The 24,829-nt window shown below is 36.9% G+C and overlaps 1 protein-coding gene across 1 annotated transcript; it reads right to left on the reverse strand.

Moving 5' to 3' along the window:
• Window positions 1–1,487: 1,487 nt before the first annotated feature.
• Nadk2 (NAD kinase 2, mitochondrial) lies at window positions 1,488–18,917 on the reverse strand. The gene is made up of 7 exons (XM_083121377.1): window positions 18,760–18,917; window positions 9,549–10,036; window positions 8,698–8,813; window positions 7,436–7,535; window positions 6,682–6,958; window positions 5,751–6,025; window positions 1,488–2,250 (listed from the first exon to the last, which is right to left on the reverse strand). Exons 1-6 carry the CDS (start codon window positions 18,797–18,799, stop codon window positions 5,796–5,798), a joined length of 1,251 nt encoding a protein of 416 aa, XP_082977503.1. The 5' UTR covers window positions 18,800–18,917; the 3' UTR covers window positions 1,488–2,250; window positions 5,751–5,795.
• Window positions 18,918–24,829: the final 5,912 nt, after the last annotated feature.

A 24,829-nucleotide genomic window follows, 5' to 3' on the forward strand; every position in this document is an offset into this window, starting at 1 on the left:
GAGCCTTGCTAGTCATTGGGGCGAGATTTGTGTGGAGGACTAGTGTGGGGTGCAATACACCCTACGGTCCTCTTGTTTCTTTACACAACTCGTTTTCGCCCTGGCACTTGTTGAGGGTCTCTGTGAGGACGAATTTATTTGCTTTCTTGTTGTAGGGGCTCGAATCCTCATACCTTGTTAAGACCACCATCTCGGGGTGATGTATTTGTGTATTTTTACTTGTCAGTGTCATTGTATGCTTATTTTGACTGACAGGGCAAGTTTGAGTTTACTTATTGTCTTATGTACATTTTCCTTTTTTAAAAAAGAATATATTAATTTCATAATCGAAATAAAGAAATAAGATTCTTGAATCTATATTTTTAAAAGTAAGTTCAGAGTTTTGTTTTGACTGCAAATCTTAATATTTCCCCAGGCTCTGAGAGGTGTCATTTGTATACCATTGCAGAGCCTCATGCTATTCAATGATATGTATTGATATTATTATTATCATCACATACTAATATTCTATTGTGCTGCCACCATGCCGTTTTCGTTTCACACATGTGCAACTAGTAGCAAGGGTGAGGTTAGTAATGGGCTGCTTGACTTGGGACTCTCTTCCAACATTGCCAAAATAACGTTTGTAACAACCAGGAGCTGATGTTTGAGCCCTCATGCTCTATTGTTGACAACAATTATAAATAAACAGGAATTTCAAGTGTTTTACAATAGGAAAAGCAAACAGTTGGGAGATGTAAAATTAAAAAAACAACAAACATTACTGTTCAGATGACAGAAAACTTGTAATTAATGCAATTGGAGGGAACAGAAAAAAAGATTGTAAACTTTAGTTTAACATTGCTTCCAACTTTGTCAGTTATCTGCAAGAAATTCACCCTACTCTTTGGGTCACATGTCGACAAGTAGTTATTGTATGAATATGGAGTATATGTTGAGAAATGTGCAAATAATATGTAAAAATAACTAATATATGTAAAATATGAGCCAAAATCTATTATATGTACATTAAAAACTGAATTTTTTGAGTCTAGTCATGATGCACAAAGAAAATTCAAAATGTAACTAATTTCAGTTTCATACATAAATATGTATTTACATATATCTGTTCCCTGATCAGTATAAAATATTTAACTACATGATCAGGTTATAAAAATGTATTATTCAATTATAATAGGTTTCAAAACAAAAATAGAACTTCTGAATTGCACATGGAGGTTATACTTTTACGACCACAGATAATGCAGCTCAGGATGTATTAAACAAAATGATCCTGACAGTCTGTAAATTTAACTAACTTATTATCCACTATTGTTACACAGTTTGCTTGACTTCTTAAATTATTTAAATAATGAAACTAGTGGAATTTTAACTCTACATTACAACAGTTTAAACATTTACTTCAAAGTGCACAGAAAAAGAACAGTGGAAAGAGTCAACTATTCTGCATTGCTGGTAACAGGATATTCAGTATTAAAATTCATTAAAATATGAAAGGATTTCTTTAATATGTCAAAACTTTCTTTACATTTGCTTTCCACTTCAGATCTCAAATGTCCACCGAACAAAAAAAATATATAAAAATATACACAGATATGTATAACATCAAATTAACAGAAGCGCAATGACTTTTCAACATAACACACATTCACCTTTGAAATACATTGTCATAAGATTACAATAATGAACCCTTAATAAATATAAAATGTGTATGCTCTTTGGTTAGCACAATTAAAAAAAGGGATATCATGCCTTATTCTTATATCTTTAAAAAAGTATAATTTCTTTCATTGTCTTTTAAAAATTCCCAGTCAAAGTTATAAGTACTAAAAAAATGAAAATACAAAATCTAGCGAAACAAATACTTTACCAATAATAAGAGAGAAAATAAGTTTTGAAGAAAAAATATACACAGTAAATCATCCACAAAGAACTAATTACGTTACCATTAGCCATGGTGAACAGCACTTGCACTAACTACACACCAAATTAACAATGATTATCTAATATACAACAATGGACAGGAACTGACTTATGCATTACATTTGTTTCCTTGAATTTTAGTTCTGCACGTGCATGACATCACATGCATACACTCAACACGTATGTACATACATACACACATACCTCTATACCATGTATGTTAGGTATAAGTACAAACATAACTATTCACAACATGTTCATATTCCCTGCTAAATTAATCTCCCATATTCTCCATATGACTTAGGGCTGCCTGTGCCATAAACAATCCTAAAAGGAGGAACAAATTCATTGTTAATGCATGTATATGTGATACTTTATTAAAACAATTTACAAGTCAGGAAGTCTGTGAATTGTCACTAACGAATTGGTTTGTTTTTACACCTGAATCCATATGAGAACATCAAAAATAAAATGGAAAGTGTACAGCTATGAATAAAACTTCATTATCATTATCCTACCAACATTTCATCCATCATCTCTCTTTCTCAAAGGTTATGAAAAGTGTCAAAATTTTGGGACAATAAAGTTTAGCTACTGGGGAGAAAAGTAAATTAAGTGAAGGGAGCGAACCACCACAGCTAGTGCAAAAAATAAGGAAATAAGAAACACTCAGCAGATACTGGAAGTTTTTCTTTGTGACGTTTCAGGAGAACACACGCTCCTTTCATCAGACATTTATTTTCATTTTGATTAAAGATACAGTTATAACAATGGTTAGTTATACTATTGTTATACCATTGTTATAACTGTATCTTTAATCAAAATGAAAATAAATGTCTGATGAAAGGAGCGTGTGTTCTCCTGAAACGTCACAAAGAAAAACTGTTTTCTTATGCTTGTAATAACCGTAAACTACAGGAAAATAATTCTATAATGCAAGCAATGCGTACATACAAGAAAAACTATTAGATACTGGAAGGCCTCTTCGATAGCATACAGGTAATTCCTATCTGTGCATAAAGTGGACTTCAAACAAAAATTTAAAAAAGAAAGAAAAATAAGCTTCCAGCACCGGAAAACTTAAAATTTTCATGGTAGCACGGTACCATCTTTGCCTTATGTCTGATGATTTCTTAGAAAATTTGAAGTTTTACAGTATCTTGTGGTTCCTTGCACACATAACACATTTTAAAATGAAATACATACCTACACTAATATCCTTACAATACATGAACGCAACCAGTGATTCCAGAATGGGAATGCATGTTTAAAATCACCCTTCACACATGATTATCAGATTCAACCTACGTGAACCTTTACTACGTCAACTTTTTATCCCCCTATTTCTAGACAAAATATTGAAGTGTCAAATAGTATGGCATGTGGAACATGATTTATCTGTTTGTTGGGGCTGACATTGGCATATCAATGTGGAGATAGTTAGCACTATTGTAGTCACAAGTGATGTAAATGATGTAAAACTAGAGTTGCAAAAAACCAGGCTTTTTTGATAAAAAAAAAATGGAAATTTATTACAGCTAACCTATTTCATTTGAAGTTACTGTTATGAGTTTACAGGTTTGTAGCGACATATTTTACAACTAGCTACAAATAATTTACATGATGTAGCAGTCAATGGACACATATTTCATAGTGGTTCAGATACAATTTTAAAATTAGTTTACCAAGGGGGGGAGGGGGGAGCTTGCAGACCCACTACATCTATTTTTTAGATTTTTCAACTGAAAATAAATTACATTGCTCCCTAGGATGTTTACAATATTTCTCTATTACTTTTGTTCTAAAAACATAAATGTAATGTAATTAGGAGGCAAAATGTACTTGGTGGGCATATCAGGTGGCATCTTTGAATGTGTCTCATTCAAGACACTCATGTCATTGACAGTGTACAATTGGTTGGCAATTATGGTAATTATTATATTTAATAAACAACTGCACTTCTACAAACAAAAAAGCATTAACAAAAAATTATAATGGATTTGGTGAGTTAGTGAAAAATAGTGATAGTGATAGTGATAAAATACATGTCACACACTCATGCAATAATTTGTTGTTATTTTTTATTAATGATATTTATTAAGTATAATAACAAAAATTACAAACCGCACATACAGGGTGACAATTAATGAACTATATGAAATAAAATGGAAATTAGTGACAAACCACGTAGTACACAAACTGTATTGCACATGTAAACGGCACTCCAGACATTCGGATTTAGGTTATGACATGTTCAATATGTCTGCCATCTCTGGCGATGATGTGGGGCAGACAAACAGCAAAATTCTGTATGACCCGCTGAAGTGTCGAAACATCGATGCTGTCGATGACCTCCTGAATGGCAGTTTTCAGCTCGGCAATGGTTTTGGGGTTATTTCTGTACACCTTGTCCTTAACATAGCCCCACAAAAATGAGTCACATGTGTTCAGATCTGGGGAATATGGCAGCCAAGTGAGTCCCCTTCTAGTGGCCTCTGGGTACCCCAGAGCCAGAATGCGGTCCTAAAAATACTTCTGACCGTGACATTTTCACTTGTAAATGGCCGACATCAACACGTTGTGTGTGCATACGCATACGAATTCCCATCATGCCCTGTGGCCAGCCATGCAGTTTGGATGTCATCACGCGAACCGTTCAGAAATTATGACTGTTTTATTTAATATAGTTTATTAATTGTCACCCTGTATATAATCAGCAAAAAAAGCAGTATTCAATAATAAAATGGTTTCTTGAATTTTAGTGATAAAAAAAAGAGTGGGCGGGATTATATTGTCCATTGGACACACATCATGACAATTTAGAAAAAGGGTTTATTACTATTATTAACAATGTGCCAGAAAGTACAGCACCTATGGTATGTGATTGCCTGCCTGGTAATTATGAGACCTAATGAAATTTTGCCTTAGTTCCAATTCTTTTTGTTCAAATTTTGATCACAGTGCCTCTACCATTTAGTCTCTCACCCCCGCCTGCACCCCCCAGATATTTAATTGATTGATTTGTTGTTTTAAGTCCACTTTATGCACAGAATGGCTAATCGGGACTGGACCTACAATTTTAAAGTGGGATCCGAACCACTATGTTTCCCAGATATAGTCGCAGGCTAGAGGCGTAGAGAACATGTTCATTTCCAGCCTCCAACTTTGCTCATACCTATTATCTCGGGATGATAGAGACGGTACCGGGAGATTGGTAAATTGTTAATGAAAAGACAGTAGTCGTGTTCCACACATTTTAATGATAGGCAGGATATTTGACAGGGATTGTAACCTGTAAGACAATTACCACTCACACACATTGCTCAGCCGTAATTCCAGTACAGTTCACTTGTACACTTATGCCCTTGCCAAGTTGGAGCACACGTATATTACACTAAGCACGGGAGTTGTATACATCACTCTTGCTGTATCGTGTACAGTATCTATTGTGGGTATTAGCACATGAAAAATGTAAAAAAAAAATTAATAAAAAAAATACAATAGGAGACAATGATACAAAAAGTATATATGCTTTGTTGAAGAATTCCAAGAGCTTTGTTATTCACCCTATCCAGTGCATGAAGTAAAGGTAGGGGGTTCTATTCTCCCCCAAGGAAAATTCAAGTGCCCCCCCCCCTTCCCTAACATATCGTCAAGGCTCTTGTTTACTCCCCAAGCTAATAATTCCCATTTCAAGCATTGACCCTATCTACTGGAATATTTCTTGAGGATTTGGGTCCCCATTCACTTTTTTTTAGTTACACAACCACATCCAACCTGCAAAAGGAAGTTATGTACGTGATAAAGTAATTTAAAAATATACTTACAGACTGGAAAGAGTCAATTATTCTGGCACTGTAGAACAACAAGCTTCATTCTATCACAATTGTCCTTAGTGCATCTGATTCATGCACTTCCATCCTTGCTCTTGTTCCATCATTGCATTTGTACGACAATCCTCCATCTATTATGAGAGCAGCGTCATATCCTCTGGATACAACTTCTATCCTCTGACAAAAGCCTCGTGGGGGAATGCCTTCAAGTTGTGGCCAGATTCCTTCGGATATCATATCCCTTATGGTGTAACTTATTTTACTCTCCTCTGAAATGGCACGGAAGACAAAAGGTGAATTCCAAAACTGTTACTGAGTCTATAATAAACATATACCCATACTAATTTTGTTCGAATTCAATTGAATTATTTTACTTCACTTTTTTGCCACTTTTAGCTAATCATGAAGATGAGGATGAATGGTGATAAGACTAAATAGATGAAGGGTAATCACAAACACAAATGGACAGCACAAAACACGATCCCCACAGAGGATTGATTATACCAGCCATGAGTACCAATGTGGAAGTGAGGTTGACACTTAGGCCTCCGGAAAAGTCACCCCCAACTTTGTTAGAATACAATACAAATCCAACCTTTCAATGTTCACATATCAGACAACATAAGTGTATATTGAATGAATCTTAATATCTACAGCTTTTATTCTTGCTTCATTATTCCTTAACAGACCTTTCTCTTCTATTGTCACATGATACTATCTCGATAATACAATTCCAAGTAGTAGAATAACACAGAAAGTAATAATGAAACATTCTCCAAAACTTTATTCATTAATGCATGAAGTGCCACCAATGTTCCAAGTAATTTTATATTTCATGAAATGTCAAAAGTATTAATATTAGCATTAGTAATGTTGTCACTGGAATTATTTTTGACAAATTAAAGTGTTACAATTCCATACATACCAGGTCCAAATACAAGATCACAGTTAAATTTATCAGCTGCTTTTTTGACCAGCGCTTCATCAGCAGGACTTAATGGAAAAGAAGTTTCTTCTTTAATAATCTCGAAAAGCCGTTTCACGCAATGGTAAGTCAACCTATCAATTGTAAAACTCCAGGATGTCGATCCAGTTCCTGTACTAATGATAATCCCTGAACTTTTCACTTTGGTCTCCGGTCCATTGTCAATTCTCACATGATTTGATGATGCCCTTGTGGACAGCCTCTCGCCAACAAAGACCTATGAAGAAAAATAACATGGTAACACTATTATGCCTTGTTTCCATCTATAATAAAACATTCAAAATGCTGACCAAGACAGAATTTATTGTAAAATAAGAACACCATAAAAGTAATGTTTCCACCCTCTAACAGGGTCTTCTTCAGACAAAGATTCACAGAAAATTAAACTTGTCAAAACTACATCAATTTCTCCTTTATAATCAAAACTGAGAAACTAAGAAATTAATATCTTGAAACTGACCAACTTCAATACATATTACTTACACTAGAAATTTATTTTGTCATATCTGGGTTATAAAAGTTATAATCATACTCTTAGTATTTAGAATTAGATTTTACACACATTATATTTGTTGCTTCTTACTTCACTACTTTTCTCTTTAATGTCTTTACTTAATTATAATTTTTAATTTGCTAAGTGAAAAACAAGTGACCAGCCACAGAAAAATTAATGTCAATATAATACATAATTTACCTCATTCAAAGCAAAAACAGGAAGGACCCTTTCTTCGAGAGTCTTATTCTCAGGTACAGCATCACAGGATTTAGTGTTTTCATGTAAACATTCAATGAACCTGCAAAAAAAATTGCTTCTGAAGTGCCCAATAACAATACGTATAACTTTAAAATTAAAGTTAATTAGCATTCTCAATGTGCATGGTACCTAATGATATTTCAATTTGGATATTTTAGTAGTGCAAAATATTGGATTTTAATTGAGTGCATGATACTGTTTTAATAATGTCACAATTACACAAATTAACAAAGAAAATACTTAGACTAAAATTTAAAGTGCTAAAAAGTAGGAGCCATCTTCCACCTGCTACACTGTCATTATGTTGAATCATAAAAGCATATCCCCACCTTGGATCATCAAACAACAAATAAATGTCTAATGAAGGGAGTGTGTGCTCTTCCAAAAAGTCACATAAAAAACGTGTTTAAATGCTTGTAACAACCATAAACTACAAGAGCAACAATTTTACAATACAAGCAATATACATACAGGGTGTTTTATAAGCTCCTCCAGGATTTTGGTAGTCAGTGGATCATGGTCCAACTTTACCACTAGGATTAGAGCACGCCAGTGAAAAAAAGAGTAAATATCGAAGTTTTTAAACTAATTTACAAATGTGGTCCTCCCTTGGCGACTCAACGAAAGTCAATCCTGTAATTTAGCTTCTGCCACACACGTTCCAACACATCAAAGTCAATGGCAGCAACTGCATCCATGATTCTTTGTCGAAACTCTGGAATATCTCATTAAAGGAGACATAAAAATACAATATTTAATGTAACTCCACAGAAAAGTGACATGGAGTGAGGTCGGGTGACATAACAAATTGAAGGACAGAAAAAGCTTTCTGTTCACTTGAAAACATTGTCCCCACAATACTGCCTCCTAGCAGAGAAATGGGCAACTAAGCCATGGCACCTGTAACAAAACAAACTTGTACATTTCCCCTATCTGTTGACATGCTTTCATCTCTTGTATGTGGGTGTGACACTGCACAGCAAAACTTCAAAATCCCAGAGGCACTTATGAAACATGGTACGTACATATAAGAACTGATACTGGTCCAAAGCAGTTCATAATGGCAAAGAGAAAATAATTTGCTTGCAGAAAGATATGTGCATTGGTAGGTAGGTCACTGCTAAAGGCCTGCAACATCCAAATCATGTTTCATATAGAAATGAAGTGACTGTAACATGAGTAAACTAGTAAAAACTACTAACTTGAATTCAGGAATTATAGGTTCATTCTCCCGATGAACTTCCACAGGAGGTACACAGGTATCTTCCCCTTGAAGTATCACACGTATCCTCTTTCGAAACATCCACCAAAATTGACCCTACAGAGGAAAATAAATCATGAGTGAGAATGCACTACTAGTAAACATACAATGTTGAGAACTTCATGGTCAAAATACAGGAAATAAAAGAAGATAATCTGATATGTTGTGCATGTTATATTTAATTTTTTTTCAGTTTCCCTGCTGGTGATGCAAATTATTTATAAATGTGAAAGTTTGAAATATAATGTGCTGACTTATAATTAGAACTCTTAGTTTCTGGAATACCATTTTCCTGTACAAAACAATGACATCACTGACAAACCCTAATTTGGAATCGGTTCCATGAACTGACCCAATAGTATAATGCCCATCATTTTATCTAAACAAACTAGTACAGAAAATCCTGGCAACTTTACAAAAATAGCCAGATAGAGTTATCTTGGATTGGAAAACAAGACAGCTAATGTTTACATTAAGACATGGAAGAATTCCAATTGGCAAAGTGCTCATTCAATTATAGATTGTTCCTGTCTCAAAATAAAGTTCCTGGACTCTGCCTGAAATATGCATGTATGATGAATTTCTGGTAATGTAGTCACAAAAAACAAAACATTATCATGAAACAATGTGTAGAAATATGATTTTGTTTGGTCATACATGATCAAAAACTGCCTTGTACCAGTGTAAAATCTCTGATGTGAGGTTTAACACTAATTTTATATCATTTATGCTTAGAATGGTGGAACTACTTTTGAAGTTCTTTTGAACTCATGTTGATACTTAGATAAATACCTTACAGAACTTGTCCACAGCAGCAACCACATTGCTAGGTCCAGAATATTTCTTAGGTAGGCACAAATACCCTTCGGAACTAGTTGGGTCCGAATTCAGTCCAATCAAAGGCTTGCTGGTGTCTACTAATTTACTTGCAGCTAACAGAAATGTACCATCTCCACCTGTACTTAAAATGACATCTGCCCAATCTACACTTGCAGGAGTGTAAGACAGTCTATTAACCACCCTTGTCTCTATTCCATTTTCCTGAAGTGTTCTAACAATTGCACTTTCACAAGCCTTGTGTACACGATAGTGGTGCAGCAATTTGTCATAATCCGAACCTCTTTTCCTTAGGATATTTTCGAGTTGTGTCTCAGATATGCCTGGGAATTTTGACTTCTCAAATTCATATCGGCAGCGTTTTGTAAGGATGAGAGCTGTTTTAAAACTGAATCCAAGGGTCGAGTGTGAATGACATCTGACAAAATCAAAAGTACTGGAACCTGAGGATTAAAGAAAAATATTAATATCTCAGACATTATACACACAAAAATAGACATAAACACCTCAAGATCTGTCTATGTATTATTATATTTAACAGATTAAAATAAATCTTGTGGAAGCAGTACCCCTGGCTCTGTATACCTTTGCTAGAAAGTGAAAAATGTTGCATGGCTTGCAAAGATTATGTTACTTATGAGTCCTAGAGCCTGGATGTTCAGGCACTGAAAAGTATTAAAAATGGCAAGCAAAAAGGCAAGGAAAAATTGAAAAAAAAGGGCAGTGTATGTCGAAAAAAAGGCAATCAGGTTTCAGAAAGAGGCAGTGGAAATTGAAGAAGAGGCATTAAAAATTGAAGAGAAGGCCTTTAATTCTTCTTAAATCTTTAAAAATGTATTTACAAATAATAATTTGAATAACAAGGGTTATTAAAAAACGAAATCAAATAGAAGAGAAATATAATTGTAATAAAATGCCTTGTCGGAATGACAAAAGAGGCAAAAATGTTTGAAAAAGGCAGCATAAGATGAAATAGGCAAAAAAAAGGCAACATAAAGTATTGTTCAGAATGTTAAAAACCTTCGGATCAGTGTTTTGTGTTCAATTTTTGTCTACCAGCGTCGGAAATGAATATTCAATTGCCTAAAATCCGGGCTCTACCATGACTGTTTTTTGTTCATGGATATGTGTTGCAGTGAAGTAACATGTGGTTTTATGTGACACTATTGGGGTCAAACATAAGTATGTTACATAAAATATTGAAATCTATCCACTAAAAAAAATGCTTTTTTTTCAGTCAGTTTTTTTATGAAAGTGGTACTTTATTCCTGCAACCACATATTTGAAGATGTATTTTCAAGGTATGCATGTACATTTCTTGACAAGGTTTTTCTTCTAGATATGATTGGTTTATGAGTGTTCAAAATAATGAAGTTAATTATTTTAGCTTGTTAGGTTAGGAGTGATAGGTATGGTGTCATCAGCACCATGTGTTTTTTAACTTTTAAAGTGTGCATACAAATAGTTTCTATGAGTAAAAGAAAGGTGAAAGCAGTCCAAGAGAGGCCACTTTTATTTACTTATGCACACCATACTCTGGGATGAAATATCTGTTAATTGTGGTTTCATTGCCCTGAAACAAACTTTATATTACATAAATGGAATAAATCTACTGATTTTTATAAAAGAAGAAGATGCAATTTTTGAGGCCTACATGAAACACAGATGTAGACACTGTATTGTTGCCACCTGCCCAGAATATAAAAACCTGTATGTACTAGGGATGGCCAAACGGATCCGGATCAGAGTCCAAAAGTTTCGCATCTGGATCCGAGAGTTTCGTATCTCAATCCCATTATAATATTACCACACCTTAAAAGGTATTATGATCTTGGATTACAAAGAAATTTTTCATTAGTTAGTCCTTCAAGATTTTCTTTCAAGTGTTCTTTCTAAAATAATTTGCTATACATCGGCTAACACACTCGTGTACAAAAATAATCTTACTTGTTTAACATAAAATGTCAGAGGTGATTTTGTAAATGCCATTGAAACGAATATGTATTCATTCAAATGTATTGGAAATGGAAACACACATAAATGTGAGACATTCCATTCCAGGATGAAACCTTTAACACATTTAACAAGATAGAAATGTTATACAAAAATTATACAATTGTTCTACAGTTACAGTTTTGAAAATTAAAACAAAACATTGTAATATATGCAGTGTTATATAATTACAAAGTGTAAGACTAACAAGGTAGGTTATCTAAGTGTCCCCCTCCAATTTCCATGAAACTTCGCAGGTGTATAGAGGAGCCCAAAGGAAGAAATACGTGTTTTTTGTTTCGGCTAAAAAACTGTTTTAAGGGGCAAAACCCCCTCAAATGTCAAGATGAGGACAAATTGAAGTGAGAATCTGACCCCTGTGTCACCCTCCGATATCCATGAAACTTGACAGGTCTATAAAGGGACCCCAAACGAAGAAATACGTGATTTTTTGTTTCAGCTAAAAAACTGTTTTAGGGAGCAAAACCCCCTCCAATATCCATGAAACTTGACAGGTGTATAAAGGGACCCAAATGAAGAAATACGTGATTTTATGTCTCGGCTAAAAAAACTGTTTTAGGGAGCAAAACCCCCTCAAATGTCAAGATGAGGACAAATTGAAGTGAGAATCTGACCCCTGTGTCCCCCTCCGATATCCATGAAACCAGACAGGTGTATAAAGGGACCCAAAGGAAGAAATACGTGATTTTTTGTTTCAGCTAAAAAACTGTTTTAGAGAGCAAAACCCCCTCAAATGTCAAGATGAGGACAAATTGAAGTGAGAATCTGACCCCTGTGTCCCCCTCCGATTTCCATGAAACTTCGTAGGTGTATAAAGGGACCCAAAGGAAGAAATACGTGATTTTATGTCTCGGCTAAAAAAAACTGTTTTAGGGGCACCCCCCCTCAATGTAAAAATGAGGATAAATTTAAGTGGGCATTTGACCCCTGTCTCCTTCTCCGATTTCCATGAAATTTGGCAGGTGCCTAGAGGCGCCCTATGCCATATTTACGTGGTTTCGGGGTCAGATCCCCACTCCAAATTTCTCCTCATCTTAACATTTGAGGGGGGGGGGGGTTGCCCCCTAAAACCATTTTTTATCTGAAACAAAAACACGGACTTCTTCCTTTGGGCCCCTCCATACACCTGCCAAATTTCATGGAAATCAGAGTGGGACACAGGGGTCAGATCCCTCCGTCAATTTGTCTTCATCTTGACATTTGAGGGTTTTTTGCCCCCTAAAACGTTTTTTATTAGCTGAAACACACAAACACGTATATCTTCCATTGTTCCCCTCTATACAATGCGAAGTTTCATGGAAATTGGAGGGGGACACAGGGGTCAATTCCCACTTCAATTTGTCCTCATCTTGATATTTGAGTTGGGGGGATTGAACCCTAAAACAGTTTTTTAGCCGAAACAAAAAAACACGTATTTCTTTGGGCCGCCCTATACACTGCAAAGTTTCATGGAAATCGGAGCGGGAGACTTAGACCTCCCTTGTAAGTGTATTAATTACAAATGTGTTTATGTATGTATATTATATATATATATATATACAGGGTGTCGCAAAACTCTTTCAACAACACTTGAGTGCTGCTAGATATCATAAAAACAAGTAACTTTTCCCTATAAAGTTGTAATAAGCATTGACAGTATTTATAAACTGGCGAAGACAAATAATGGGCAGACTGAAATTCAAGATTACTCATTCTAAAATATCTACATAATTGATTGATTGATTTGGTTTATTTTAATTCGCTTTTCTGACACCTTTGGCTAATCGCGAAGATGAGGATGATATGATGAAATAACAAATGACACCAATGTCCAGGCCAGGATTTAAACCCGAGACACCTGGTGCCGTAGCGAGCAGTGCTAGCCACATCACCACGGAGTGTTTCATGTATCATGCAATATCAACAATTGCAAGGGACACGTGAGATGGGAAATCCACGAACGAACAAATGTAAACATGATGTGTTTGCTGCCTCGTTTCGAACATGCAGACTGTAATGTTAATGCAATTTATTTATTAGAAAATTGTGAACCAGCTCTATGCCGAATTGAGTTTGTTACAAAAAGCAGGCAAACCTCTATACTGAAGAGAAACAAAAATCTCCGGCAGATGAATATTCTTGAGCCACTTCGGTGACTGAGTACGTTTAGTAATGAACACATGATCTCTCTACCGAATTTTCCGGACACGAGTTCCGACCTGAACAAAGGTGTCACTGGATCTTTCGTCCTCGTATTTGCCTGAAAGTGCAGCAAAATTACGTACAATGAGAAGAATAGAAATTCACAAGAATTATCCCAGAAATTCATCTAATGTCAGAATCTCGCTCGTTTGCTACAAAACGTTGTTTCCAGGGTGAACTAAAAGTTGATATTTTGGTGTCTTCCGAAAATGTTACTCTTACATTTCAATGTTGATATCAAGTTGCTACAATGAATGATAAATATGTACAATTTATGACGTGCACTCAATGGTTTCCTTTTGATTATATTTTTTCACGTTCGATGATACGAATGCAAAGCAGACACAAAATGAGAAAACTAATTCCCACACATGAAAAAAAGTGTAAATTACGAGGATTTGGCGATAACTCGGGAGGAGGGGGGGCCCCGGCGCCCACCCGAGACCAGTACAAGAGCTGTTGGTCACGAGTTTGTAGTGGATCATCGGTTAGTGTGGAGAGTTGTTCATGACGAAGGACTTCACCCGTATCACTATCAGAGGGAGCACGTAATGTGTCCACAAGATTTTGGTAATAGAGTTCGATTTGTTACTTGGTTTTTAGATCAATTTGCACTATTACCCGACTTTCCTTCAAGAATCCTCTTCCCTGACGAGGCAATCTTCACGGGGGAATTAAATAATCGGAACTTGGGTAAAATGATATTTCTTCTGCTTAAAAGAGATGCAGTTATGTAATAATAATTTACAACAAAAGAAAGTGGACACACACCAGAGTAATATAACAACCTTACTATAGATTATGTACAGTAAAATTATTTAATTTTACAGGACAAAAGTGAGCACAGCTGCACTGAAGGTAGCACTAGTCTGTATCATTATTAGAGGTCGCTTTCTGCTATTCTCACTACCTGGTGACTTCTTAGAAGTAAGTTCGGTAACAATGCGATATAGCACAAACGGATACCTTTTTTACAGAAGAAACTACTTACAGAAATGAGTTTCTGTAGCATTTTAAAAGTTTGTGGAGGTATTTACTTCCATCGTGGAATCTATTTCACCGGGAATTGATGTATTTTTTAAGAAAAACATATCTCCGACGCACAATTGCCGTTGCTTTTATTTGCTTTCTCTAAGTGAACCAGATGTTACGTACGTTTGATGACATAACCCCATGTCAGTGTTTCCAACCACACCGTGATTTTCTGATGTTGAATTCCACTATGAACCCTTTTTTTATAACTATGTTTACCTAACCTCACCTTTCCGTGAATGGTTTTTGGGGCTATGCGTGAATGTTTTGTGAGGCTTTTTCAGTTAAGAAGGTTGGAAACACTGCATACACACTGATGATTCACGAAGCGACTCAAGCTGTGCCCGCCATACTGTAAGGAAGTGAAAAAAGAAAGAACAATAATTACTGTTAATGTGAAAAATTGCAATTATTTTCGTGAAAAAAAGCAAAACACCACCTTAAAGAATCTTTTGCAATGCATAATCGGTAATTACGAATGTTAAAAATGACGAAATAAACGAGCAAAAGGTGTTTGTGCGAGATCTAATAGGTAATATAAGTTCAACAACACTACCAATGAATATAATAAAATGCGATGGCAAATGTTCAATACAGTCCCAACACCTCCCACTTGTTCATTTCGTCACTTTTAACATTTGTATTTACCTATTCTGCATTGCGAAAGATTCTTCTAGGTGGTATTTTGCTTTTTCACGAAAATAATTTCAATTTGTGACATGAGGAGTAATCATTGTTCCTCCTTTTTTTCGCTTCCACAAAATGGCGAGACAGCTTGACTAGCGTGGTAGATCATCTGTGGCAGTGTTGCAATCTTGTCAACCAAAATATATCCCCATGGAACATACATGGATAGCCCCGAATTCATGAATAGCACCACGAACCATGCACGGATAGCCCCACAAACCATGCACGGATAGCTCCACAAACCATGCACGGCAAGGTTAGGCAAACATAGTTAAAATTGTCATCTTCTTGCAAAAAAATGGCGGGTTTGGAAACACTGACAGGATTATTTTGTCACCTCCCTTTTCCCATTCATTCATAACCAAGGCGCTGGAAACCATTTGGAATAACGGTTACAGTATAATGGGAGACAAAATAATGTTAATGAGTGAAGGACTAAATATAGGTTCCAGTCTAAGCCCAGCATTGGCTGAATTGGTTATGAATGAATGGGAAAAGAAAGTGATAGAAAAGGGAGGTGACAAAATAATTCTGTTTTGCAGATATGTGGACGACTGTTTTGGCATATGGAAGGGAACGAAGAGGCAGCTTGACATTTTTGCCAAAGAAATTCAAGATGAAGAAAGAGGGATATTATTGGAACTTGAAATAGAAGAAGAAGACAAGTTAAGCTATCTAGATATATTGATGAAAAGGAAAAGAGGACAAGAAATTGAAACCGCTTGGCATCAGAAGAAGTGTGCAGCAGGGGTATTCTGCCACAAAAGAAGTGATGTAAGTGAGGTGACAAAAAGAAATTTTATAAAGAATATGGAGGACAGAATCAAGAAAATATGCATGAAAGAATGTGAAAAAGAAGGCAAAATAAATAGCCTATGGAAACAGCTGGAAAAGAATGGCTATGAGAAGCAGGATAGACTGGACATAAACAGAAGAAGTAAGAAAATGGGCAGGGGAGAATTGGAAGAGAAAGAAAAAGAGGAGAGAAGGTTTGGAATAAGGAGTATGGGGAAGACCACAGAAAAGATATGCAAAGTGCTTAGGAAAGCGGGAATTAAAACTTACAGGAAGGGAGGGAGAAGCATCTTAGGAATAGCGAGGAATGCTAACAAGAAAAAGGAAAACAGAGAAGAGGAAGAGGAAGGGATTATCTACGAAGTGAAATGTAAAGAATGTCAGAGTGTGTACATAGGAGAAACGAAAAAAAAGGCTGAAAGACAGGTTGAAACAACATAGGGATGATGTACGACTTAAGAGAGAGAGAAATGCAATATTTAAACACAGGAGAGAAACAGGTCATGACATAGAGTGGGATGAGGCTAAGCAGATAGGAAGGGAGAAGAGAATGCTAGTGAGAAAATGGAAGGAAGCCAAGGAAATAGAGAAGAAAGGTGAAGAAGACACAATGAACTGGAATGGGGGACTGAAGTTAAACAAAGAATGGAAAAAGATGTTGGAAAGAGTGGAAAGGACAAGAGAGAAAGAGGAGAGGAGAAGGAAGATAAATGAAGGGAAAAGAGCGTGAGATTAAAAGTCCAACCACATTGTGTTTAGCCTTTTAGGTGAAAGTAAAGTTGGAAAGTGAAAGTCATCTGCTAGAAAGTTCCAAACAACTTTCTAAATAGTCTGGAGGGAGTAATGTTTGTGTATATATAATGCCCTTTTGTTGTATCTGGTTACTTTTGTACTTGATACAGAGTCTGAAGAAGACCTTGCTAGAAGGTTGAAACGTTACGTTAGTTTATGTTTTTAATAAAATAAATTACTGCCTTGGTCAGCATATTTAGTTTTTCATAATTAGTTTCTTCTGTAAAAAGGAAGAAATCCCTTAAGACTGTGTCGAATTTTTACCAATGAGATACAATACAATGTTATGATTCAGGTAATTATTTTGCTGGTTAAAATAGCCACAAATGGTGTTCTCACCACCGGTGAAAATAGTCGCAGCCATTTTTTATACTTAGCGTCAGTTTTCTGCTACTTTTGACAGCTCGCAACCATGAAAATAAGTTTTGATTAGATGAAATTGAGGTAACAGTATGGTATAGTGAAAACACATTTCACTCGTTCATTTAGTCATTTCTTTACATTCGTAGTTACCTATTATGCATTGCGAAACATTGTTTAAGGTCGGATTTAGCTTTTATCACGAAAATAGCTTCAATTTTCCACATATCGAGTAATTATTGTTCGTTCCTCTCACACACAATATGGCGGAGAAATCTTGAATAGCGTTGTCGATGATTCAGTGGGTTTGCAGTGTTCTTCACCGAAAAATAAATAATTTCGTGTTACTCATTTTGTTTTTTTTCCGGGTTCGAAAACCCTATGAACCATGCACATGTAGCCCCACAAACCACTCTAATAGCCCCACAAACCAATCATAAATAGCCCCTCGAAACATGCATGCGTGGCCCCACAAACCATGCACGGATAGCCCCACAAACCATTCATAAATAGCCCCACGAACCATGCACGCAAGGTTAGGTTAGGTTCTCTGAGGTTAGGCAAACATAGTTAAAATTGTCGTGTTCTGGCAAAACAATGGCGAGTTTGGAAACACTGACCAGGGGTTACGTCATTGAACGCATCGGAGAGACATTAATGTCGAAAAATACATGACTTACCGGCCGAATAAGTTGAACGAAGGGAGAAAACACTTCCACGAGCTTTCAAAAGTCTACAGAAACTCAGTTCCGTAAGTAGTTCCTGTAAATTTGAAGAAATGTGTTTTTCCTATACCCTACTGTTACCGAAATGGACGAGGAAACACTTACAAAGAATACCAATGCTCAGGGCGGGACATGAACCTGAAAACTTCAGTAGCGAGATCGAAAGTCGACTCGAGTGCGTACTCGACCACCGAGCCGGCATCACAAACTGCAGTCATGAAAACAGAAAATAGACTTTTCTGGACATTTTTTACAAAACTGACAAATTATTGACCAAGATGAAAAACAGACTTTTCCTGATTATACTGACCATATTCCACCCCCTGCTTTTTCTGCGTAAGTCATTTATTCACTTGTATCTGCGCTTTCATTGTGGAACTTATGAGAAAGCAAGAACATTGTACAACCGAAGATTAATGGTTTAAATCAAAGTCTGAAGCCTGGGTTAAAATAGCAAAGACGCTATACGCTCTGTCAACTTTCAATTACCATTTTATATAATAAAAATTACGCCGCACTGCCTTTCCTCCCTCACATGGATGCCACACGTTTGTAAATAGAGTATTAAATTTTATATTAACCTGACTGAATTCTTCTTGCTACACTGCAAAGTAGAGACATATCACCAAACACAAGGACATGACATTCACATCATAAGCCACTTTTTTTGTTTTACACCTGCGTTGTTTTGCTCTAGAAATGTCGCACTAAAAACGCGCATTTCTCTTTTATCATGACATATGCTCTCACAGATTATATACCATATGCTATCCGGAAGTCTTCGTATTTAGTAGCCTGTGTGAACAGATGAACAGTGGCGTAGCAGCCGACATCGCAATGAGGAAGGAAGGAACACAGAGGGAGGACGTCATATAGGGGCTATCCACGAGTAAACAAAAACATATCGAACGGCACAATCGATTATCGAACTGTAGCACAACAACTTCCGGTTCACGGCGGCCGGGTAATTCAAGCGCGTACTTGTGGCATTTCTTCTCGTTTTATATACCGGATGAAATGGATCATATAAAAGCACTTGACGACGAGGAGAATAAGAGATATCAGGGCAAAGTAGAGGCCTTTGCATATCAATTGGATAAGCAACTAGGAAGTAATACGGCATTATTCCAAGATGAGATCCATTTGCTGATCGTCGTTTCATTGGCGATATTTGTAGCCTACATATTAAATAGAAAGTAATTTTTCCTACAGAGCGAGAGCGCTTAAATGCATACATTTATGTTTTAAGTGAAAAAGTGCGAGATGTACGAACATATAAAAAACGGAAAAAGGGTCTTCTTTTGTTCTTTCTTCAGTCAGGACGAGTCAGAGGGATGCGATAATGCACACTTGCTGGTTTCGTTCTCGTTTGAAGGCAAAAATACAAAACGCTCATTGTTATTTTAAGTCAATTTTCTGCTATTTGTGTTAAACATGACGATGAAGATGAATAATAAACTGAAAAAATTAATGATGGGACAAACACAATAACACACCATTGCCTCACCTTGGTGTTCAAACCTAGGACCTCCTCTCCATCAATGTTGATTTGATTGATTGAGTTGGTGTTTTAAGTCCACTTTGTGCACAGTAAGGCTAATCGGGACTGGACCTACAGTTTAAATTGGGATCCGAACCACATATGCCTCCACCGGGAATCGAACCCGGAACCACTTGATTACAAGGCGACGAGCCTACCACTGCGCCTTCGGGGAGACACTCTATCTATCAATGTTGAAAAGATTTCCATTGCAAAACGAAAATTAATAATAGTACCCGCACTTAATTTTCTGGCTACACAAAAATTTATTTCCTCTGGTTACACAAAAATTTCATACAGTTCGTGTGTACTTCAAGAACTTAACGTGTAACCTATCTGGCCATGACCAATCATCTTTTGAAAGGAAAAGTAATATTTTTGGTCATATCACTAAAACAGATAAAATCGAGATTTGAATGATTTCTCTTCTACCTTTAACGGAGTGCAAGGGGTGCGGGACGCAAAATTTTTGGTAGGGAAGGAAACAGGACGGGGTATTTTTAAAGTCCTGACGTTCAAAACGGGAAAAATAATGTTATTTCCCGACTAAATTGGGAGATTAGAGGAGCGGAAAATATTCAACATTACCCGACACTAAAAAAAATGTTAATTATACACAAAATTTTACCCTCGGGTGATGATTTATTTTGCATTCTGGAATAAAAACTGCTAATTTCAATAAATTTCAGACATTTAGTACAAAAAAAATGTAGGGAATAAACTACTTTTAAACTATCATTTTTTCCGAAGTCTGGATCGGAATGGGATTTTTTTTTTTTTTTTTTTTTTTTTTTTTTGGAGGTCCCGATTTCTTGGGTTTTTGCACATCCGTTGTCATTACTGCGCAGTCTACTCCTGCTAATGGTCTTCCAATTTTCACGCCTGACAGCTTGAATGCAATAATTTGGCGCCTAGATCTCGAGGAAATGGATGAAGAGAGATCCGTGAAAGATTATTTAGCCGTGATCGTAGTTTACATCCTCCTTGTACACAGGCACGTATCCAGAGGGGGGGCTTAGGGGGCTTGAGCCCCCCCCGAAAGTTTTAGGTTTACACTAGATAAAATAAGGTTTTTGGTTTCTTGTGGTGTGAAATAAAATAATGTGACAATAATTTAAGGAGAGAAATAATTATCGAGGCAAGACGGAGAATGTTCCGTAACCCTGTTATTGATAATAGCACGTATCCAAGGTGGAGTTGAGGTGGCTCGAGCCACCCCCAGAATTTTTTTTTTATTTTTTACTAGATAAAATTAGGTTTTTGGCTTATAATAATGTGACGATGATTTAAGGAGATAGACAATTATCGAGGCAAGACGGAGAATGTTCTATAACCATGTTGTTCATAATATTGCACGTAAACTTTTCTTGCGCTTTCGGTGTTGTCGCAGCGCACTTGAACACTATGTAGAGACAGACTTGTCAGCATTTGGAAGCTGCACAACAAAGGTAGCGCCACACGTAGGGCGATTCGTTGTAATATCAAATCTCTGGAAGGCGGGAGAGGGCACGTTCTTGAATGAGAGAAGGAGTCAACTACTGGCAATATTAACGAATCGTTTTATCTGAGGAACGTTCTAGAATATAATGAGGATATAAATACGCGGATTCAATTTTTCGATTAGTGTTCAGTCAGCGTCCTCTGGTTGCTTTATAAGATATAGTGATTCGGAAAATGAAGACATTGACGACTGCAGAACTTCCGGGACCTCAGTGTAATGCTAGTTCGGGTCGAGGGCTGAAGAGATCAAGCCCCCCCCCTCTCTCTCTGAAGTTAATATTTCAGCAGTACCGGATATGGAGTGGTTTATTAAAACAGAAATAAGCTGCATAGATCAACTGAAAATCAAAGTTTTGAGTGATGATTTAGTTTTGCCAGAACTAAATTTCGTATATGCAGTCCGAGAATTTCATGGTATAAAAAAATACTACTGGGTTCGAAACCCATTCAAACACTTAACTACCATAAAGAGACAGCCGAAAATTATATGAATGTCAAGAAGAGAAAGCAAGAAGATGTTGCATATGTAGACATTTTAGGCGGAAATTGCAGGCTCTACCAGGACCCGAATCAGGGCTCTACCAACTGAGCCACCTAGCCATCCTTGACTTCAACCGATTTTTCGTTAAAATGTCTACATAGTACATGTCCTGTGTATATCAAATCGTAAGGTGTTGCCTGTATAGTGAACAAGCACAGAAAATATAGGAGAGAGAATAAAACTGAGGAGCATTCCCACCGGTTGAGGATAATTTTTTTTTCTTCTGTGGTCAACAAGAGCTACTATTTCGAGGTGACAATGACAGTGGCTTAATACGGGAGATTTCACACCGTGTCGCCTGAGGATTTCACAATTCGAAATTAGGTTTGTGAGGCCTTTTGTGTCGCTACGGTGTGAAACGTTGCTGTTGATTGACCCATTCCAATGGACATGTATCGCCTTTTCCTTCGGTCTGAATGAAACCTTCCTAAATCTTCAAAATCGAAGTCACAAGGATGGAAAATTAGGGCCTTGTTAAGGTTAGGTGTGAAGGCAGGCAGACAGCACCGCAAAGGATCATATCCAAAACTGCAGGAAGAACGCATCTTACTTCAATCTCCAATACGGAATGATAAAAACTTCTGGTGAGTTGATTTTAAAAAATGTGTCCGAGATAAAGAGTGGCGTGCCCAGGATTTTCGAAAGGGAGAGGGGTTACGCATACTATTTTTGGTGGTCAGTCCTGATTTTGCCAATTATTTCCTGTCTTTGACGTTCTTCTTTTTTTAAAGAAAAGGAATACTGGATCAAATGGGGTTATGACCTCACCAACCCTCCCTTCGGCACGTCACTGGAGATAAATGAATAAGCATTTGATCATACTGGGAGACGAAACATTAGATGTGTTGGGAACAAAAGGTTTCATTGTGTATTTATTGTTTCGTGATCCAGCTGTATTCGAAAAGACTTCCTTTGTTTCGTGCCGATATATGACAAGACAGCGGAAGCTGTGACAGTCATTCTTGAACACTTGTGAATGCTAAGGCTTGAATCTGAACAATTTGGTAGGTTTCGGCTTTTATAAGAGCTGCAAACATTGGAGGACAAGACACGTTAGTGGTGTTCAGGCTCGAATCAGAGAGAAATATTCGAGAGCTGTCTGCGTCAGTTGGCAGCCCACAATTTGAATCTCGCGTTGTCGAGTGGATTGCCAATCCCATGCATGTGTAACAGCTTCGTAAAAAACACTCAAATACACCATAGATGTTTTTATACCTGATGAGAAGAAATGGACAAACACACATACTGAGATGGTTCCGGCACACAATGTTAATGCATGGAAACAGAGGAGTCGGGTGGTAAAAAATGTCCCGATTCCACGTTCTGATTAAAATGACAGCCTTACAGTGGCGACGATTTAAGGGATAGTTGCTCCCCATTTTTTTGCCTCAATACTATGCCCTGTTAATGTTAAGCCTTGTCTACCAAGAGAAAATAAACTTTCCTTGCACCACCCCCCCCCCCCGTTTTTGAACCGAATTGACACCACTGGTCTTAAACATACAAGTGTGAGGTTCTTACTATACCCCTTAAAAAAATTGCTGTTGAGCCCCCCCCGAAAGGAATTCCTGGATACGTGCCTGCTTGTACACACTCATTCGTTCCTTTCATACATGACACAATCTCAGCTCCCTTTAGCGGCATGTTGTGAGCCTACGAACCGGAAGTTGTTGTGCTACAAGTATGGCGTCCGCGCGAAGGCACTTCCTTCCGGTGGATAGTTAACTTGGGAGGACGTTATTCGCGATTTAAATTACCACCTGAGCGCTAGTGTCGCTTCCAATATGGCCGCTCTATGTAGGATAAATCTTTGTTTACATTCAGCAGTAGTACGAAACAGCAGCAGGCCCGTAGCCAGGCAGGGGCCAGGGAGGGCTCAGCCCTCCTTTACATCAGGTAAACTATTTTGCATAATTTGTTTGCAGTGAAGAGTGAAAATGTAGACAACTCACAACTTTAAGGATAAATCCACAGAATATGAACAGTATCTATTATATTAATACATTCGCTCATTTTGTTTATGAGCAGAAGTAGCTGCAAGTATTTAGAATATTCTCTAGACTTCAGAAAGTTCTTTCATAGGGGGGCTTCTTTATCTGTACCTTCACTGTCCCTGTTGCAACCTCCCGTTTAGACAGAAATCTGTGACTTTGATGTCATCATGCAAGTTCCCTCCGCATCTGCGTCAAAGGTCAACAACAACTCCCAAGTTTTGGGAAGGAAGGGGAGTTTAATTGCTTCGGCCGGGGGTGGAATATACTGTAGGCACTGTGATTAAATATTGTGCGTTTTTTGTGTGTGATATACTGTACATATCTGTATCATCTAAAATAGTATGGGGTATGTAAGGGATCATTTCAGTATCAGACAATTAACACTTAAAGAGATGTTTTAAAATATGTAGAAAATGTATTATTTGTGTAGTATGTGATATTTATAAATGAATGAGCCACACATAATTTACCTTTATTTAATATTTTTTTTAAAAAATGGACTTGGTTTACAAAGCACCCCTGATAACCCGTGAGCCCCACCTGGAGATGGCTGATATGGTAATAATGTTTAAATCACACGATATTTTTAAATATTGCGAATTCGATGTGAATTCCAGGAACTATAACGAAGGTGAAGCTGTGATGAGAACGAAGCATTTAATTATGATAGGCAAAAATATCACGGAAAACACAGACGAAACTAATGTATACGCACTGGTTGTTCAAAGTTGTGCTGCATCATCTGCACCTCATGTTGGAACTGGGGTTCTCGGAAATTATTTGAAAATAAAGAAATTGAAATTGCCCTATACTTGAAAAGCTAACAGGAGAAAATTGCGAACGTATCGTTGCAGTTCTTTCTCGAAAATACTCACGATTTCATGACCAGGCTATCCTCACTAAAAATGGACATCGTACTGAATGAAAGAGCAACATTAGCATGTCCATTTTCATTTTCTGGTTACATTTGACATTAATTCATTCACAAACTATTTTCATCTTCCCTCGACTTGCACCTGTTCCAAATTTCACACATACATAATACATGGATGCATTGGGTAAGACCACGCCCGTGG

The sequence above is a fragment of the Lepisma saccharinum genome, chromosome 1 (genome assembly GCF_977018435.1).
Source record: "Lepisma saccharinum chromosome 1, izLepSacc3.1, whole genome shotgun sequence".
Taxonomy (NCBI): Eukaryota; Metazoa; Arthropoda; class Insecta; order Zygentoma; family Lepismatidae; genus Lepisma; species Lepisma saccharinum.

Bases quoted from the DNA above. Each gene is read 5' to 3' on its own strand.
- Nadk2 (XM_083121377.1), bottom strand. From the start codon at position 18,799: ATGTCTCTACTTTGCAGTGTAGCAAGAAGAATTCAGTCAG. The intron at 8,814-9,548 runs GTATTTATCTAA...TTTCCTCTGTAG, and splicing joins CTGTGGACAAGTTCTGTAAG to GGTCAATTTTGGTGGATGTT. The intron at 6,026-6,681 runs GTATGTATGGAA...GTGCCATTTCAG, and splicing joins TGATCTTGTATTTGGACCTG to AGGAGAGTAAAATAAGTTAC.